The 21,412-nt window shown below is 27.5% G+C and overlaps 2 protein-coding genes across 2 annotated transcripts; one reads left to right on the top strand and one right to left on the bottom strand.

Moving 5' to 3' along the window:
- Window positions 1-283: 283 nt before the first annotated feature.
- On the bottom strand, window positions 284-16,760 carry LOC117180611 (nucleolar protein 10). The gene is made up of 18 exons (XM_033373103.1): window positions 16,415-16,760; window positions 16,216-16,261; window positions 15,847-16,061; window positions 15,035-15,171; window positions 14,741-14,953; window positions 13,242-13,470; window positions 12,064-12,483; window positions 11,317-11,587; window positions 10,984-11,224; window positions 10,738-10,834; window positions 8,795-8,891; window positions 8,184-8,371; window positions 7,975-8,100; window positions 5,069-5,310; window positions 4,540-4,923; window positions 3,128-3,308; window positions 2,685-2,894; window positions 284-670 (listed from the first exon to the last, which is right to left on the bottom strand). The coding sequence occupies exons 1-18, from the start codon at window positions 16,478-16,480 to the stop codon at window positions 428-430; spliced, it is 3,606 nt and encodes a 1,201-aa protein (XP_033228994.1). The 5' UTR covers window positions 16,481-16,760; the 3' UTR covers window positions 284-427.
- LOC117179826 (cyclin-dependent kinase 2-interacting protein-like) lies at window positions 16,632-19,704 on the top strand. The gene is made up of 4 exons (XM_033371962.1): window positions 16,632-17,137; window positions 18,811-19,031; window positions 19,104-19,212; window positions 19,321-19,704. Exons 1-4 carry the CDS (start codon window positions 17,101-17,103, stop codon window positions 19,515-19,517), a joined length of 564 nt encoding a protein of 187 aa, XP_033227853.1. The 5' UTR covers window positions 16,632-17,100; the 3' UTR covers window positions 19,518-19,704.
- The last annotated feature ends 1,708 nt before the right edge of the window (window positions 19,705-21,412 follow it).

Genomic DNA, 21,412 nt, shown 5'->3' with positions numbered 1-21,412 from the left:
TGTCCAATTTTTAGATTTTGATAACAAAAATGTATTTCAAGAGGCTTTGATTAACATTTTTTTAATTTCAATTCAAATGCGTAAAATACAATTTAAAAATTTTTTAAACGCTGTAACTCGAAGTGATTAATTATTGTTTCAAAATTTATTAATTATTCTCAATTGTATTAGATAAAAATCTAGAGAAATGAACATAAGTTTCACGGTTGTAGATTTACTGCTAATTATTATTATTATTAATTAATGATGAAAATGATAGGAATGAAATATAAAAATCAAAAACTTTCTATAAATCAAATAATTTATGTTTCTCAACGCGTTGAAGTAAGCCTTAAAATAATTTTTATGTACAAATATATGTATTATTAGATGCATTTGAGCAATAATTGTACATTACGAGCCGATAATGTACAAATCACATTTTGTATCATGAAAAGACATTACACTGTCCTAAAGTTAGAACAGCAACACCTCCGATGGTTAAAAACATGCATAAGTATCTGCCCGTTATCGGAACTCTATAAAGTCTTGCACACATTTTCAGGGAGGATGTGTATAATAAAATAGTATCTAAATCTTCTCCGGAAGTTCCTTGATAAACGTAGGGCCTCACGCGAACTTCGTGACCGATGCTTTGGATCATCGAACAAGCTGTTGTTAATCGAGCAGCCTAAAAATATATTCAGAATAAAAATACATTTTAAGGCCATGTAACAAACGAATTAATGTATCAAGTTGAAAATTAAGGTAATAAAATAAAGCGCACTAAAGAACACTTTCAGGGATCATAGCGGTACAGTAGTTCAATTCTAAGCAAAAAAAAACAGGATTAAAGGGGATTTAATTGATTGTTAAAATCATTTTATACCCTATGGGTATCTAATCAATGTTTAGAGTTCTTAAATTCCCGAGAATTTAAATTCAGTATATATAACCGAGAATATGATAGAATTTAGGAGAATTTAAAAGAATTTAAGAGAATTTATGATTTTTTACAATATTTTTATTGCTCAAGTTATATCAACGGTTGAATATAAATTATTTTCTAGCTCAGACATATTCAGGAATTTAAAATATGCAAAACAGTAGCTCATTAATTATTTAACACTATCAGAGTGAAACTCTATAATAAATACCACGAAGTAGAGTAAGAAGACTCCACTCCTGGAAAACTTAGAAGCGTGCCATTTTCAAAATTCTCTGATTTTTCGAGTAATTTTTCATTTCAAATCATTAATATTCAAATATCAGCACTTTAATCTTATGATATTTTTACCATAGAATATTTTATAAGCGGAATAAAACAGTGTTTCATATACAAAATAAAAATTTTCAAATATATTAATTCATTTCAAAACAAAAAAAGAAAAAGAAGTTTTTTCTACTTTAAAAGATAACTTTTTAACAAAATACTGAAACTTTCAACAAAATAATTGAATTTTGAACATAATAGTTGAATATTCAACCTAAAAGACCAAAAAGACGAATTTCAAACAAAGATTTTTCACTCAAAAATTAATAAAACTTTACTTAAATTATTGAACCTTCAAACCAGAAGACAAATTTTCTTTACAAAAATTCAATTTTTAAACGAAAAATATGACTGTTCAATTAAAAATATTAATTTTCCACGAAGCAGATGCATTATTAAGCACAAAAAAAGGAAATTTCAAACTAAAAAATTATTTCCTACAACAACAAAAAACGAATTTTTAACTAAAAAATATCAATCTTCAATAAATGGAAAAGTTACATTTTCTGTTAAAAAATTAATTCTAAAAAAAAAAGAAGTATTTTCCACTAAACAGTTAAAATATTCAACCAAAAAATAAGCCTTCAATCAAAAAAATTTTACAATGTGATTTAACTTTTCAACTGAAAATATAAATCTTTAACAAGAAAGTGATTTCTTAACAAAGCGATTCAACTAAATGTTTTAAAGAAATTAGTTGAATTATCAAGCAAAGAAGAACGATTTTTAACCAGAAAGTTGCATTTTCAAAATTCTCTGATTTTTCGACTAACCTAATTTTTTGCTATTAAATGCTCAAAACATTTTGTAAAAGTTTTCTTTCTTGACTAGAAAATTTTTTTTAGTTGAAAATTCAACTCTTTTAATATGAATTTAATCTTTTTTGGTTAAAAATGTTAATACTTTGCTAAAAATTTAATCATTTTGTTGAAAACATGTTCTTTTCTAAAGTCTTGAATTTATCTTCACGATTCTTAAAAAATCAATCGAATCCTTTTTAAAAAGGGCTAACGGAGAAAATGTTGTCAAAATTCTCGATTTTAGTTGTTTAGGGAATTTTTTTAATTTAAGGGGGGAAATATGAAAAAGGGGTAAAAAGATGAAAAGGGAAAATGAAATTAGGTAAAAAAAAGGAAGGAGCTGTGATCCTGCATTTCAAAGATCCTAATTTCTACAAATTTAAACAAAAAATAGTACATTTTTTAAAAATTTTATTCTAAAAATGTAGCACTATAGAAACGTTCCTGAGTTTTTCATTTAACTTCCCAAATTTTTAGCTCGATATTTTAATTCGTGAGAACGTAAGTTGATGCGAAAAAATGCTAAAAAATACTGGTAGCTTAGTAATCGGGTAAGTTTTACATGGACTTAAACATAAAAATATAAGGAAAAAATAATCATTTTAATTAATAAAAGAAATATTCAAATCTACCTGAATAAATGGAACTAGGGATATCGAAATCCAGAGGACGACATTCAATATACAGATGGGAGCCTCAGGATGAACGTTAATACTGTCGAATTTAAACAACCAGGCAATTCCTGATAAAGCCCAGGAAACATTGATCACAGTATAAATGCAGACTGCTGGACCAAGTTCGTCGTTGAAGTATTTAAGAAGCGTCTTAAATTCACTAATTTCCTACAATAGATTTATAAGTCTGTAATCAATTTAAATAACAAGAACTTTACACGTTTTGGCATATTCAAGGATGAAATTGTAAATCAGAAATTAATTTAAATAATTTGGAAACCTAAGCTGAAACTTTCATTCAATTTTTCATAATTTCATTTAAATTTAAATTGTTTAACAATGGACTCAAGTGATCAAATTATATTATTTATGAAAAAATAATATTATAACAGAAAAAATACCTTCATCCATTCAATCGGCGGGACAGTATGTTGAAGCAATTTTGCATGGAGAAAGAATAAATGTGATATTAAAAGTTGTCCTTGGAGACAATAACTCGTTATAATTGTGCCTTGTACCATGTCATGCCATAGGGTACAAATGACTAAAAAGATCTTTAGCAATTCCTTAACTTGGCGTGGGCTGTAAAAATGGTAAATATAAACAAATAGAAAATTATTCAATACCTTGTATTTTTCGCCTGCATTTGTAGAATTCGAAAGAAATAAACGACTCAAGACACCTTTAATTTTAAATCAAGGGATATATTACCCAGACCTTTTTCTCAATTTGGTATTTTTAAGTTATAACTTAATTTATTTGTTTTAGTATACAATAAAAGAATTTAAATATAAGTGTTATAATTTACAATAAAGTTATGTTTGGTGTTTGGTTTTATTTTCATGTTAAAGAATTCATGTATTCGAAAGTACTTTTCAATTTGTGAGATTTTTTAAAAATTTTCTACAATTCAGGGCCCAGATCGACTAGAAAACTTTTTAAAAGTCGCAAAGTATTTCGAAAAAAGTCCCATCAAATTTTTAAAAGTAATACAAAAAAGCGGAATAAGACACTGAATGACTGAATGAGACTTTAATGTTAAAACAATTTTTTAACAAGTTTCAATGATTCTGAATCTGTATTAAAAATATTTCTTTCGAACTGTTAAACTTGTTAACTTGGATTCTTTTTAAATGGGATAGATTCATAATTAAAATTAATTTTGAACTTTAGAAACATTGATCCCAAAGATTCTAAAATTGAAATTACTTAATAATTAAGGCTTTGAATTCGAGATTGTATAATTTGAATAGGTAGTTATTGATTTTTTAATAATCACACTTCACAGCACAAAATGCTCTCTAAACTGCTTTAAATTACTAATTTTATATCTGAGTACATTACATTTTAAACAAAGTACTCAAACTTTCAACCAAAAGAGACGAGTTTTTAACAAGAGTTGAGTTTTCAAAATAAAAAATTCAGTGGTTTACAAAACAGTTGACTTTTAAACCCGAAAGATCAATTTTCAATTAAGTAGTTTAATTAAAAAAAGGAATAATAATTTTCTACAAAGGTTTCAATTTGACCTAACAATTGAATTTTAGAGTGAAAAATTATATTTTTTAAAAAAGAAATTATAAAACCTAACAACTTTTTTTCTTTTTAATACAAGATTTATTTTTTAACAAAGATAAATTTTCAACCAAGTAGTTGAATTTTTAGCTAAATAGTAGCATTTTCAAGCAAAAAAAAAACAAATTTGTAGAAGATAGTTGAATGTTCAACAAAAAAATTAAAATTTAATTTAAAGTATTGCAATTAATACTTTCAATAAAAAATAAATAGGATAAAAATTGAAATAACCGACTACCTTTCCTGAACCCATTGAAAAGAAATTTCTTGTGTAAGCATCATGACCGTGACAGTGGCAAGAGTCATAAGCATCCAGACAACGCTGAGTCCTATGAAAAGCCACAGGATTCTGACTAGTCTCTTCTGATTGCCTCGATTAACCGGAGTTGAGGACAAAAGAAAGGCCCTCTCCATCAAATTTTGCAACTGCTCGTTTTCCTTAATTCGAAACAAATGAACGGTGTATAAATATCCTACCAAGTGTAATGTGCTTGGTATCATGTAGCTGAAGGCTATATTGCCATGGCATATATCGTTAATCAAAAGCACTTTCGATGGCTGTGATTCTTCTTCGAAGTATGATAATGGTGGGTTTGGTTTATAACAAAATCCACGATCTCTCCTTTAAAAAAAAGGCATTACATTTTGATTATTTATAAATTCAAAAGTAATTCCAATTTCCAAATACATGTATTTAACGACATTTGAATTTAAAAGGATTAAAACTAATTATTATTTTTTAAACTCTCAAAAAAATAACGATTTACCTGAAGCAAGCCATGTACTGTAAAATGTATCCAATACACATGAAAACTGTGACCTGCACAGTGTGAAAATTAGCCAAGAGACAATAACAAGAAAAATGCTCAGAATCATCACTACTGGTTGGTCGTAATCCCATAACTCCTAAAAGTCTTAAATATGGTCTTAATATTTTATGCTTGCAATAATGTAAAACTGCAGATGTATTCAGATTTTCATAATCTGGCATTTCAGCTATCTCTCCAATCTGCAATCAAGCTAGAATGTAATTTTTCAGGAAAAAAAATTTTTTTTAATTAAAAATATTTTTCTAAAATAAAACAGATATTTGAAATATTCTTTAACTTATCTATATGGATCGTATGCAATGTAAAATTTGCTTCAAGTAGTTATTTGAGTCTTTTCTTTAAATTAATCTTGTTATTTATTATTGGTTCCTAACAGAAAAGACAAAGAAATACTGAAAATTTCTGAAAAATCGGCAACTTTCTAGCATGACTCTAAGAAAATATACTTAGAAACAATAAAAAATTGTTTAAACAATTATTTTTGTTAACTCGCATTAATTATTATTATCTCATTAATTAAAGAGTGGACAAAAAGTTACAAATTTTACAAAAACGCAACTATCTATCATTACTATAGGAGAAAATAGTTATAAGCAATAATAATTTTCTTAAACAATTGTTTATTGAATTTTTTAATATCTCGCTCTAAGTGAAAAGTTGCAATAAGTGGGAAGTTTCAGAAAAACACTAACTATCTAGTATTACCATAGAAGAAGATAGATATAAACGACAATAAATTGTTTACACAATTATGTTTTTTAAGTTTCATTAATTATTACCTCACTTTAATTGAAAATTGGACAAAAAAAGCAATTTTTTAGAAAAAAGTGCAACTTTCTAGCGTTATTCTTAGAGAATATTATTAAAAATAATAATAAATGGTTTAAAAAATTATTTCTGTTAAATTTAAATGATTATTGTCTCGCTCTAACTGAAAAGTTGAAAAATTCGAAAAAGCCGCGACTGTCTAACTCTATTCTATGGGAAAATTGCTGTAAACAATTCATTTGAACATATAATTATTATTAGAAAGTAGCGCTTCTTGTATTAAAAACCATTTGTATATAAAAAACTGCAGAAAAACCATAATTAGTGCCAAAAATTCGCAAAACTCAATGTTTCATTTATGGGATCCGATAAAACATACTTATGAGGTGATGTTCAAAAACTAATTAGTAATTCTTATTCTATCGCTTACGGAACCTCTAACTATAATTCTTTAAACACACATTTAGTTTTTTGTGATTTGGAACCAATTCGGAGACAATATGTATGAAAATTTGGGGAAAAAGCTATAAATTCAAATCTTCAGAAATAAAAAATGTATAATCTAAAGGTGTTCGAAGAAGATTCTCAAATGAACGAATCTAATGCAGAAAAATAATAAATTTGAGGACTTTAAATTGAAAATGAAACCCTCAAACTGAATAATTACCATTTCAGGCTCAAACTTCCAATACTATATAAATTCGAAACTTTCAAAATTAGAAAATCTATAGATTGAAAACATTTACAATTGTACAATTTCAAGATAGAAGTCATTCAAATTAAATCATTTTTACTTCGAGATCTTCAAACAGACAAATAATTCAATTTGAACATTTTTATACAAAAAAAATGAGAAGATTGAAAAAAACACTAAAAATATTATCCTACTATTAACACATTCAATTTAAAATTTTACAAATTGTACAAATAACGTTGACATCCATATTTTTTCGTTGTCAAACGCTTCTCATTTAAAATTGTCCACTTTGAACAGTTGTAATCTGCAATTATTCTATTGAAATAATTCTGAAATAATAATAATATACAATTAAAATATTAGAGGCTTTAATTTCTAACTCTACAAATTTTAATGATTTAAATTTAAAAAAAAAACTTTTAATGTTTTAATCTAAAATTACCCAATATTGAAGACCTCGAACTTAATATTTTTTCAATATTAAAGGCCTCAAACTTTTAATTGCGCAGCTATTTAAATTTTAAAGTTTTCAATTTTTTAATACATATTTGACTTTGCAACGATTTTAATTCAGGTAACTTCAACTATTAATGCTTTCGATTTTAAAACAATTTGTTGAATCTAGAATGTTTCAAATAACAATTCATGAATTTGAAATACAAAGATTCGATTTAAACTATTCAAAATGTAGATTTGAAAATCAATGGCAAATTTAAGCCCTAATAATTAAACGAAATTTGTAGACATTAAAAAGAATTTTAAAATAAGGTCGTTTAATCTTAAATTATTAAAAATAATATTTGATAGTAATTGAACAAGATTTTTTTACTAAAATTAAAATTAAGAACTAAAGCAACTCTCTGTCATTTCCCGTTCACAAAAAAATTCTTAGTCATTTCTGGATTCCAAAAGATTCTCGGATTCCCAATCCAGTGGTCAACTCAATAATTCTTCTAGACAATAATAATAAAAAAAAGGAAAAAAGTTAGAAGCAACTTCTTTCGCAATTCAAATAAAAAAAAATAATAAAGAGTAAGATAATGTCAATGACTGCGATTGTGAAATTGTTTCAGTTAAAAATAATGTCCGTAAATTATCCTGCGAATAAATATTTTTGAATACTGTTTGTGTATCTTCAAACGGGGTAATTATGAATCATTTCGGCATAAACATAGATAAAAGTTTGTGCTCTTTAACTTTATGATTTGTTACTTTCTTTTTGTACTAAGCCTTTCTAAACATTTTATAAACAATATTTTTAGGATATACAGTAAAATCCCATCAAGAAAAAAATGTCTACATATAGCCTCGACCCATAATTACTCAGGTTGGCGGTATTGAAAGTTAAAAAAAAAATTATTTGTAATTTTGGACTTACTTCGGTGCTGTGATGTTGCAAATCCGAAAGTAATGACGGAGTTGAAGTTCGTAAAGTATTTTCATGATTTTCATCTGTTGAAGTTGATTCCTTTCCACTTGTGGAACCATTATTGCTAGCATTCATCTAAAATAGACGGAAATGTCGATTTAAAACTTTCAAAAAGTATAAACACGCAAATATAGACAAAAAAAACAATCTAAATTTACAATCTTCCGCCAAAATTTGACAACTGTCATGTATCCCATATTATTTTTCAGTCGAATAGTCCTACTTTTGCTACTTCTCTCACAAGAGAAAAGATTGAAAGTGAATAAACTACAATTGGAAAGCACACACGTACACATAACAAAAGCTCTAGTTTGTGTTAAGATAAACAGTAAACACGCGCACAAACCTTAAAATAAAAATACATCAATAAGATTGAATCAGCGAACAACATTTAATGAATAACTAGTACTAGATAATAAAGAGAATAATTTCCACAATTGAAATAAACTCACCAAAGACATATTTGTTCCTCACGAAGCATTACCCTTTTGAACTTGAAAAGAGAACCTTTGTATTATTAATTCAGTATGTGTTCTTCACTAACACTGCGTTGTATTGTCATATTAATAATCCAAGATGACTTTTCACCCCTCTGTGATAATAGTTGCAAGTCTCAACGCCTTCACACTTAACGAGTACAATTATCGATATTTCTAAAGTCCGAAATAATTAGGGGAAAGAATTAAACACGACTTTTTTTTTGTTGATCGTAATAAAAGATTTTATTTACAGTATTTTACAATCACTTTGAGTGTAAATTATATCTAGAATTTACGCTTTCCCATATTGCGTGCCGGTCGCAAGAGATCTTTGTATTCCTTTCTGTTAACACTCGGACGATCTTTCTTTTTGTTGTGTTGATTGCGCTGTGGAAAAATAACGCAACTATATTGTGATCTTTCAACGAAAATTAATCACTAATTGTTTTTATTATCTATTTGGGGCGATAAAAAAATTGAAAGCTTTTAAGAAATATATGCAGGACTGCCACAGGCTAATCTACTTGAAAAGCGGTAGAAGTGATCAATTGAAGCTAAAAAGTGACTAAAAGTGACTGATCACTACTGTTCACATAGAAAGAGACCTGTGATCTGCTAAAAAATTCGATTTCGTTACACATTTAATTTATCAACTTGCATTTACAAGATGAGATGAAATTCTATTGCTGAATTCGGAATTGATAAACAAGGGGCCATTGCTCGAATAAATTTTGCAAGCAATATTTTTAAAAAATGAAATAATTGTACGTTTAATACTGCCTAGAATGCTCTCAAAACTGTATAAGAAGGGTGATTTTTAAAGAAAATATAGCAATAATAAGGAAATAAAGTCAACATGAAACAATTCAAATTCCTAACCTTTGAAATAAAAATGTTTTAATATTGCAATTTCAACAAAATAGACGAATTTTTTAGCAAAATATTAATTTTCAACCAAGAAGATTAACTTTTTACTAAAAAAGAAGAATTTTTGACAAAATACGTGAGTTCTCAAACAAATAATTAAATTTTCTACTGAAAATATCAATTTTCAAACAAAAAAAGGAATAGTTAAATTTTCTATTAAAGGATTAACTCACAAACAAAAAAGAAGAATTCTCTAACAAACAGATGCATCTTTAACTGAAATTATGAATCTCCAACAACAAAAATTAATTTTTAACAAATTAGTTTCACTTTCAATCAAGTAGTTGAATGTTTACTCAATAAATATGAATTATCGACGAATTAAATTTTTAACAAAAAATATTCATTTTTATACAAGATAAATTTTTGGTGAAAAAAAGACGAATTTTCAACAAAATACATGGGTTCTTCAACAAATATATCAATTTTCAACCATAAAAAAGAATTTTAAATCACAAAGATTAATTTTCTATCATAAAAGATAAATTTTCAATAAAAATTGGAATAGTTAAATTTTCAGAGAAAAAAATTAATTTTCAACACAAGAAAAGAACTAATTTTCAAAAAAATAATCTAATTTTCAACTAAAGAGACAAATATGCGACTAAAGTTATGAGTCTTTAACTAAAAGAAATCAATTTAATAAAAAAGTTGAACTTTCATCCAAAAGAAATGTATTTTTAACCAAAATTTGGTGCTATCAAGCTAAAAATTAATTTTTTTTTTTAGAAAAAATTAACTTTAAATCCCAAAAAAATAAATTTTCAACCAAGAAAAATGAATGATCAATCAAATGCATGAATTTTCAATGAAAAAAAATTAATTATCAACTAAACAGATGCATTTAGAGACAAATAGTTACACGAAGTAAAAGAGAGAAATTTTCTACAAAAAAAAAGAATATTCTATCCATAAAGATGAATTTTCAACCAAACACTTGAAATAACTTAAAAGAAAACGGGAATGTTTCTTGAAAATAGAGGAATTCTTTTAAAACAGAAGAAAAGGGGGGAATAACAGAAAGTGTTTGTAGTCTGATGATATGGAATAATATTTTCCTAACTATCGATATCGCACACAGATTAATTAATTTTTTTAGATAAAATCTCAAATGAGATGGAATACAGTACTAAAAGTACAAAACTGCCATGAAAAAAAGTGATGTAGCAACCCTGACTATACGTGATAAGATTCAAAAAGAATCTTACCATTGCTAAGCAATGATAAAACTTTAATTTAGTAGGGTCCAAAAGTAACACTAAAATAGGTACTGATGTATAATACATAAATAAATTAATTTCCTTACCCTTCCAATAGTGAATGTCATTTGTTTATTTCCCCCGGATCCAGTCACTTTCAAACTATTGGCTTCCTCATCTTTCAGTCTTTGTCCAAGGCTTGATCTAAAATAAAGAATAAAACTCAACCCTTAAACCGGTTAACACTCAAATATTCATCAATTTTGAAGGATTAAAATTTAAAAATCAAGATGTAAAAAAAAAACAGCGACGCGCTGGCAGGTTTTGCAGAATAAAAAATAATCTACACTTACTTGTTTCTCTTTCGAATCTGGAGTTTCGATCCAGCGAATTCGACGCCTTCCTTCATTTCAAAGATCTTTGTCTTCTTTCCCGAATTTTTGTTCTCTTCCTCTTCTTTTTCGGCATTTTCTTCCCATTCCTTCCGCTTCGCATTTCTCTTCAGTATTTTATACTTTTTCTGTACTTCCTTAGACCAAACTTTTTCATCATCGGAACTGCTATCATGAAAATCTTCATCGGCACTCGTTTTACCTTAAAATAAAAAATAAAAAAAGATAAAAAACAAGGTGTTGATCCACACTTAATTTAGATTCCAAAATTATTTCTATTTTCAATTTACTAACCATTGTCCTCTTCTTCTGGAACGACTAGAGCCTCTGCTGCTTCTTCTTCTGCCAGTTTTCTACGTTTGCGTTTGTCGGCTTGAGAAATTACAGGATTTAGCAAAACGTATTCTTCAGCGTTCGTATCAATTTGGAAGTCAGGGTTTGTGAACAACTCTTGGAAGCGATTGTCCTTAAGGAGATTTGACGTTGTTTTCTTTTTCTTTGGATTGTTCATTTCCATATGTTTGAGAGCGAGATCTTTGTTAACAGCTGGGAGAGTCTTCTCCAACTAAAAAAAAAAGAAGAAAATTCTATTAAATTAAATTTAAATTAAATACAAATCATAGAATCAATTTCAAATCAGGCAGGTTCTACACTTAAAATCGCCGAATATCTTAGCGACGAAATATGCTGGTTTTTAGAGGAAATTAGCCGACACGTATTGTTCCAATTCAAGAACAAAAAAATTTCCACAAAGTTACGAGTATTTTAATTTTGACGTTCGTATAAAAAACACACACACTTTTTTCTTTAAATTTCTATAGCTTTTTATCTCAAAAGGCATCATAAAATGTTAAGATAAAAACTTGCACATCTAAAAAAGTTTTACAAAAAATACTTCTCGCTCTTTTCTGATATCGTGCATAGTTTGCCAGAATTTTTTAAAACATTTTTTTTAACATGTTTACTGAAAGGAGGGAAAAAAAGAAAAATAAGGAAGATATCCATCAGTTTTATGCGGGCAAATTTGTGGCAAAAACGTACCTGTATTTTGCTAGCCCGTTCCTCGGCGATTTTCTGCCTAATTTTCTTCATCTTGTGCTCTTCCAAATCGAAAGGTTGCACCATATCTCTGAACTTTCTATACAAATTCGCGTTTATGTAGTATCCATGCATGAAAGCTCTCAATAAATTGCTACCCTTGAGATGAGAAATACCCATTTCGTCCAACTCTGCCTCGGTGACGAATTTAAAATCGTCGTAGACAATTTCCTGAGTTTTCTCTTCCAATTCCTCAGTGAGCTGGTCGAGGATACCACACCACTTTGGGGCGGGTCCGAGACTTGGAATGTAGTAAGTCTGTATCTTCGGATTTTCATTTGCAATGAAAAACATTCCAGTATTTGGCACGACGCAGAGTTCGTTAAAGTCGAAATTCGCCTCAACTGCAGTAAACAAGTTGCCCTGAAAATTTCATGTTTCAATAAAAAGACGAGAGGTTGAACAATCGACTTTTAAGTGTACGCCAGATTTCAATGTTTCAACAATTTGAAAAGGTTTCAAAAAATTTGATGGATTTCTGAAATATTTCATAGATTTCACAAAAATTTTACATATTCCAAAGATGTCAAAAGATTTCTAAGCAATTTCAAAGACATAAAAACCTTTCTAAAATATATTAAAATATTTTAGAGACCGTAATAATGCAAACCAAGTTCTTTTCTTAATTTATCTTTAATCCTTTTAATGCCAAGAGTTATACAGAATTTTATCAATTTTAACTTCAGTCTATCAAAAGTTCCCCAACGATTAGTAACGTAAAAAAATGAAAAGAAGTAATTTTATTTTCTAAATATTATGTACATATGTAAATATTATTTCTGTACGTTTTGTGTTTTGTTTTAGGGGTTCATTAAATTAAACTAAACCCTATTTTTTAAACTTGAAGGTAAGTGTCCTAAAAGATTAAAAAGATTTTAACTCAATAATAAACTATAATAATATAATTAATAAATGGTAAAGCAAATCATAGCATTTCACAAAGGTTTTAATGATTTAATGAAGATCTCAAAGATTTCAAACAGATTAAAGAAAAATTTCAAAAGGTTTCACAAAGGCTTGTACGCCAAATTTCAAGTGTTCAATCCCACGTAATAAAATGTTGAAAACTTAGTTTTGAAGTCGGTACATGAGAATGCGTTCACATAAAACTTTCTACTTACATTATTCTTATCCCAAATTCTTACGATTGAACTGTCCATTGAATATATAAGATCCATACTATTATGGAATTCTACATTTCGGATCGGTAGTCCGTAATTGTGGTCCTTAGTTGAAAACGGCTTACTGGATCTCATATCGTACAATAAAACTTGACCAGTGAGGGTGCCAACTGCCAAAGTTAAAGCCCTTTGACAGTTTAAAGCTGTGACTGATGGGACAGACTTTAAACTAAAAAAAAACAGGAAAGTAGGGAAATTAATTATTTTAAAATTAATGTGGGTACCATATTTCTGAGATTTAAAATCGAAATATTTTGCATTTTCAAAAAAAGGCTGGAATTTTTATCAGAAGAATTGAGTTTTCTAGCCTAAGAAGTCGAATGTTTTAGAAAGCATTTTACTTTTAAACCCTAAAAGATGAGCTTTCATAAAAAAAAGTTAAAATTAACCAAGAAATATAGTTTTTTTTACCAAATTAATTAATTTTTAACCAAAACATTTCATTTACATCCAAATAGTTGAATTCTCAAGAAAAGCGATACATTTTTAACAAAAAAGTTGATTGTTTAACCAAATAGCGTAATTTTCAACCTGCGAAAATGAATCTTCAACCAGATGATCGACTTTTTAAATAAAATACATTAAAACTAAACCAAAAACTGTTGAATTTTCAACAACAAAAATTAATTTTTGACCAAACAGTTAGATTTGCAACCAAATAGTTGAACATTAAAGTAAAAAAGACGAACTTTCCACTAAACAGTCAAACTAATTATAAACGATTAATCTTCAACCAAAAATAGTTATATTTCTAACCAAATAATTAAACTCTCAAGCCAAAAGACAAATTTTTTTAGAGGAGAGTTACATTTTTGACCATAAAAGATGAATTTTAATCAAAAAAAAAGTTTTTCTACCAAAGGATAAATTTTCGAACAAAAAAGATAGATTTTTTTATCTGAAAACAATGTTGACCTTGGTTTTCAACCGCAAATTCAACAACAGAATTTAATTTAAACTTATAAATGCAAACCGAAAAAAAAACTTTCAACAAAATAATTTAATTTGCAACTAAATAGTAAAGCTTTTGACCAAAAGAGATGAATTTTGAACGAATTTTTTGTCAAAAAAAGAATTAATTTTCCAGACTTTTTTACCAAAAGATTTTGAATCCAAAAGATCCAATTTTTTATTTAAAAAAATTCAAGTGTTCAAGAAAACAATTGAATTTCCGGTCAAAAGAAATTAATTATGAACCAAAAACATAATAGCAGACTTTTCAATTAAAAATAATTAATTTACCAACAAGAATAGTTGGATTTGCTTATCAGTTTTTATTCATTCAATTCACATTTAAGTAACAAAAAAACAATAAGTGGAAAAATGGGAATTTTCTTAAAAAGAAGGGGAAAAAGAGAAATTTTTTTTGAAGAATGGGAAAAATTGGAATAGAAGAAAGAGTGTGAAGTCTGAAATTAAATTTTCTATTTGGTACTAACCTATTATCCTGTGTAATGCAGTGAAATCCACAATCTAGAGTTCCTACTTTTTCTCTAACCCTCGGATCCCAACCCTCGACTTTTCCATCTTGAGTTCCAGTTAAAAGTAGATGATGAACGGGATTAATTACGCATTTATTAATCGAAGAAGCCTCCGAGGTATAAGGTTTCAAAAATTCTCCTCTGTCGAGATTTAATCGGTAGATCTCGTTACTATAAAAATAATAATTGTTTTAATTGTTAATTGTACGAAAAAATAATATTTTTTTATAGAATTAATTCAGAATAAAGTACCTCGCTCCTACTACGAATAAATCACAGGTTGGATAATGATATTTCATATCCCGACCAAAACGCGGGACTCTTATTCGAAAATATTTTCCTCCTTGGCCGTGGAATTCAATGTTTCGGTCACTTTGTAGGAAAACGAGCTTAAAATAAATAGTCAATTAATAATATAGTTAACTTGATTGTATAAATTATATAAATTCAAATTTATCAATTACAGGGTGGCCGCTGAACCGGAAATTTCCTGAGACCGAGAAAAAAAGGAAAATTACTGAAAATTAATTTTTTGACAAGGAATTTTACAATCTTTTGTATTCTGAATCGGATCAAAATAAAAGAATTTACATTTTTAAAAGTTAAAGATCGAGCTGTTTCAATTCGAAAGCCTCAATAGTTAAAGAAATGTAAACGTCCGATTGAAATTTTATCAACGATTTTTATTTTTTGAATAACTTCCAATTAATAGATTCATAATTAAATGCTTTTATTAAATTTCAAATTATATTCAAATATTGTCAGTCAAAAGTGGAACATTTTTAATCCATTAAATTTTTGATTTTTATAAATAATAATTAAACAATTATCAATTTAAAATGACGAAAGTAACAGCGTGATTTTATATTTTTTAGTTAGAAATATTTGAACTGCTAACTTATAAAAGTTAAAAATGTTGCAGTTTTACGGCATTTTATTAAAATATTTTCAATTGAAAAGTACAAAGAGTTAAAATGCCGCGAATATCCCCCCCCCCCCCCCCCCCCATTAAAACGGCCACTCTGAATTATAATGATCAACAAAAGTAATAAGATTCTACCGACCTTGCTGTAATCGTCGGATAAAATCTCGAATGTAACGACCTCAGAATCAAAGCATCTTTCGAATTTAAGTGATACATTTGTTACGTCAAAGCATTTTACTCTTGGCTTGTAAATGCCAGTCGCAAAAATATATTGACCGTCGTTTGAAACTCTAACATTCGTGCTGACTGCAGGCATGTCGAAGTCCTGAATGAGTTCGATTCTTCTTCGTATTTCTATCAAAAGTCATATAATTATGTTTAAAAACTATGATTAATGAAATTATAAATAATCTACTCTATTAGATAATAAGGTGTGTAAAAACAATAGATAAATAGTTAGGTAATTCAAAACTATTTTGAAAAAAATTCTACAAATACAGCAACTTACCGACATGCTTTTTTGACAAGCTTCTCTTCTTTCTGTCTGATAACCACTGAAAAGGAATTTTGGATTATATTTTTAAACACTCATTAAAAGATGAATATTATTCACAATAACAGCACCTTAGTTTTACGGTCGATATAGAATTTGCTATTAATATCAGTTAATTGCAATTCACAACCATAACCTCAGAAAGATAACTTACCTCGGGAAGAGACCTTCCGGCGCTTAGATTGTAAATTTTTACATTGTTCTGGTTGGAAACTTGCATGATTGTATTTACTATAAAACTCCAAAATCCTACAAAAATTTGAACTTTTCTTGGAGTGTTTACGTTTATACCAGTTCGTGGTACATGTTCTTAGTTTTGAGGTTAGGTTCCTGTGCGGTTTCTGACTGCCCACGTGCGGACATGCGTGGTTGCACGAGGGGGGCCCGGAACAGGCGTGTTTTTCGGTTTTAGAATCTCCTTGCTTATTTAAGATTTACGTATTTTCACAATGAGTAATTACAAAAAATCGAAGTTTCTCTAAGAAAAAAGTGTCAAACGAATAACGGAAATGGGACTGAACAGTTAGAAGGAGATAAAACAGAATCAGAAGTGTCGCCCTGTAAAAATACAAAATTCCAATTATTTATTATTCAAATATTAGCATATACCTTCTTCCTTGCTGAAAAAGTAAAAAAAAAACGGCCAACTTTAACTGCTTGTATCTTTCAAACTGATAGTTTTACACAAATAAGGCTGAATAAGAACCATTTCAAAACTATCATTAATTAGGGCCTCAAAAATTGGTTTTACGGCACTGTACTGGACTAGACAGTTTCACAAAAGAAAAGAAGCACGTGTTAGGCGTTGTATCAGGTTGTACAAAAACAAGTTTATCAATCATGGAAAAGAAGTTTGGACAGTTTACACCAGTTATTAGTAAGAATTATTTTTTTTTATAAACAAAAAATCACATAGATTAAATTTATAGTATAGATTATATTTATAAAATGTTGTAAATTTAAAACATAACCTAAGCATGATTATTTTTGGGGATCGCTTGTTTTTTTCCATAATATTGTTGCTTTTTGGCCATTTTTGTATATTATAAATTTCATATATTAATCGTATCAACTCTATAATATTTATAATTAAAATAATATACAGTAAAATCGTCTGTAACTTTCATTATAATTACCTAAATTAATATTGATTTTTATTTTAGTTCCGACATTACAAAAATAAAAGACGTACGGAGTTCAATCCAAAAATTTTGTTAGTATATATTTTAAAAACTGGGAAAAATGAAGATTCTTTAATAATACCAAAAATTGATTGAAACCCCACTTTTAAGAATAAAATCTAAACTTCTGAAAAAGACGATAAACTTATAAAAAATGTTGAATTTTACAAAGCCACCTCAAATAGGTAAACATACAAATTTGACAGTTGTCTCTCCATTAGATTCAGAAAATTCGTTTACTTGAAACTAAACTTTTTCGAGTATAAAAGTGAAATGTAAAAAATACATTTGGTGATAAAAGGATTTATTCAAATTCTCATTTTTTTATTACAGTAATAAAAAAATGAAAGTGATTTAAACTTTAGTTAAAATTTTAGCCAGCACGTCATCTCAAAAATGGACTTCTGTCTTATATTTAAATAATGATTTAAATTTTACAATTTTTTTTGATTCTCCTGAAAAATTCCGGTTTTGTTGGTTATCTAGTTCTGTACTTCCACTCTTTAAATATTTCATTTGGGTCATTAAAAATATTTTTTTATGTCGAAATAATAATTATATCTGCTTTTCGAATCACCATGTAGGTAAAATAAGATTTATTTTTGTTTTTCTTCGGGCGGCCGTGGCTGCGTGCACCGAAATTTTGGTACGAATACTTTAAATGTAAATTTTACCTCAACTTAAAAAAAGCGAATATCACCTAAACAAGTATAAATTTAATATAAATATAAAACAAATAAATTTAAGATTATTTAAAATAATTTTCAAATTAAATACGATTTTTCGGGCTTCTAAATTGATTATTTTTGTCAAACAAAGACATTTCAAGTGTAATTTAATTTTCATATCTTGAAGTACATTCAATAGTCTTCAATTGTGAATCAATTTGAATCTGGAAATTAAATTCTTAAGCTATCAAATTAATGTAAAATTGCTTTATTGTCCCATGACTATATACACTATATCGATTAGTGGAAAAATCTATTTTTCCGCATTGGGTCCATTTCTTCGCTGACGGTCACAAATGATTATTACTCTGGAACTATAATTGGAAACGAGAAAATGCTTTTTTTTTAAATTCTGGAATCAATTCTGAAAATACGTTTTTTTAACAATTAGATTTAAACGATATAACATCATAAATTTGAGAAAAAGGTATTCAAGGACACGTTACAGGATGAATTTGACTGATATTTGATTAAATTTATTTTAACACTGAGGAAACTAAAAATAATTGAGACACAGGGCATTGAGGGGAAAAAGGCTTAGTAAAACCTTACAATAAAAAAATAATCTAAACAAAAGATTTCAATATTCTAGGGACATGATAAAAGCTTCTATTTTCCTCCACAAAATTATATTTCCAAAGCTTCAGGGTCTTCTGCATCCAAAGGAAAAGCTCTGACTGGAATTCCACTCCAAATACGAAATTTAGTTGTGGAACTACATTCAAACATACAGAAATGGAATGCTGCACATTTAAAGGGAGTTCCTATTGTACAATCCATAATTGACCTTAAAGTTGATGAATCTTATCCAGAGGAATTAATTCAACTATGTTCATCGTTGGAGAAAGTTTGCGAGACAGCAGTAAGAATTTTAATTTTCCAAGAGTAAAATTGTATTCTATGCAGATGTCTAACTTTTCTGATTTTTTTTTAGGATGAGGTAGTGAATAATCTTCAAATTATCGTCGACAAATTGGAAAAATTAGAATCGGTGCACCAGAACAAGGGCATTTTATTTTTAACTTGGCCGATTGAAAAATATGGTACGTCAAAACACAAAATAAATATTTGATTATTCAAAATTAAGTTTGGAAATAGATATAATTAAAAATTAAGATTGAAAGTAGATATATTTAAAAATTATTTTATAGTTAGCACAGTGAAAAATATTTATGCAGCTTATAAGGATGAGGCCAAAGTAAAACGAGTTGTTTTCGAAAATATTGCTCACCAACATGAAGAGGCTGAAAAAATGGTTTATTTTACAAGCTGGATATACCAACCGCAAATACCTGATAATTTAACTCTTAGGGTCGAAGCAATGTTGATAGAAACTGGATTGAGATAAACTAGTGGAGAAAGTTATGGGAAATAATCTATGAAATATTTATGTTCCTATGGAACGAAGGATTATTTGATTTTTATAAAATCGGAACATTAATACTATTTAAGATTCTGTGTAATATTATTTTGTACAAAGAGAGTTTTCTTTTTGCAATTGTTGTCAATAATAAAGATTCTATTTTCAAGTGAGTAACTATTATGTATTTTTAAAGTTTTTATCATTAATTTAAAAAATTATGAATGCTTTAAAATATTTACATGAAATTCAATTCCATATTATTTAAAAATAATTACCTATATTATTTATTACAGATTATAACTTTAAAAATTGAACTATTTCAATTAAAAATAGTTAGTAGTTAAACAAGTATAAACGTCCTATTGAACCTTTATTAAATATTTTCAATTTTTAAATAACTTGAAATTCACGCTAGAGTTTTTGGAAAGTTTGTAATTAAGAAAAATAACAGTCATTTAATTATTGGCAATATTTGACTGTTCAATCAAAGCGAGCAATTATAAATCAAATATTAAAAACTGAATTTTTTGAAATAGAATACCTTGAATCGTTGAAACTACAAAGAGCTAAAATGATTAAAAAATTAATTTTAAGGGAATATGTCAAGAGTTTCAAAATTTTGAAAAAAGAATCTGCAAGATTTTAGGGTAATTTTATTAATTTGCAGCATTTAAAAATCAAATTTAGGAAATATTGGAATCATTTAAAAATATACTTAGAAGTTTTGTTCAAAAAGAATAAGGTAAACTTCCCAGTAATCTTGACGGCAATTATCTTACTTTTTATTTAATTTTAAATTCTTCAAATTTCATTTGGCCATATAAAAAGTTAAAAATATGTGGGTTTTATCATAAAATCTTACCTTTAAAATATTTTTTAATAATATATTCAAATTATTACCAAATTTAAGGATTATTATCAACATTGCGATTACTGGGACATTTACTAGAAATATTTCAAAACCAAAATAAATTTGGATGAATAAATGATAACTGAACGATTATTCATTTGAAACTACTTAGAATTAAAATATTTTCTAATTTGAATAATCTTAAGGTTAAAATTTTTTAATCGTCTGGATCTTATTTTTCTAGCTTAAAATATCTTAAAATTACATACTTTATAAAAATTACAATTTTTATTATGTATTCTTTCATTTAGAAAATTGCAAATGATAACGTGGACTTATATTTTTTTTAACTGCCATGAGATGTTACAGGTCAGGAATATCAGAGTTGTTATCGATATCAGCGATTTTCTTGAAACTGGGTGAAATAATATTGTTAGGTCGGTAAGATATTGTGGTAAAATAATTTTGAAGAAATTTCAAAATTTGGTAGAGGTAAGTTAGTTTGAATTTTGTTCATTAATTTTTTTTGGATATGTGGTATTTCGGATACTTTTCAATTGATTTTAATAACATTTTTAGGTGTAACTTGGAAGTCATTACTCTTTTTTCTATAAAAATTAAGTCCAAAGAATTCAAAATTTCGATTTAAAAAACTCAACAATTTTTTGTACTCGGAGCTCGTGCTTTTTGTTTTGTTACTTTTTCATTCTGTATCTGATTTAATCTGCATTTAATTAAAAATTCTTCAATTTAAAACTGTTAATAGCTTCCATTTGGTACGTGTGAATTATCGAGCCTATGAATGCAACATTTTAGAATTAAATATGTTTAATTTTCAAAGTTTAAAATTCAACAGTTTCACTTTCAATGCTTTAAATTTCAGTTTAGTTATTATTATGTCAAATGAAAAAAAATTGGAATAATTTCATTGATAGAAAAATTGTTGCGAACGAGGCAAAACCCGGGAATATTTTTTTTTGATTAAAACGACCATGTTAATCCTATTTTTATAATCCGCATAGCAATCGAA

This window comes from Belonocnema kinseyi, chromosome 9 (assembly GCF_010883055.1).
Source record: "Belonocnema kinseyi isolate 2016_QV_RU_SX_M_011 chromosome 9, B_treatae_v1, whole genome shotgun sequence".
Lineage (NCBI taxonomy): Eukaryota > Metazoa > Arthropoda > Insecta > Hymenoptera > Cynipidae > Belonocnema > Belonocnema kinseyi.
Note: the sequence above shows the minus strand (reverse complement) of the source record. Positions and strands in the feature narration are given on the sequence as shown.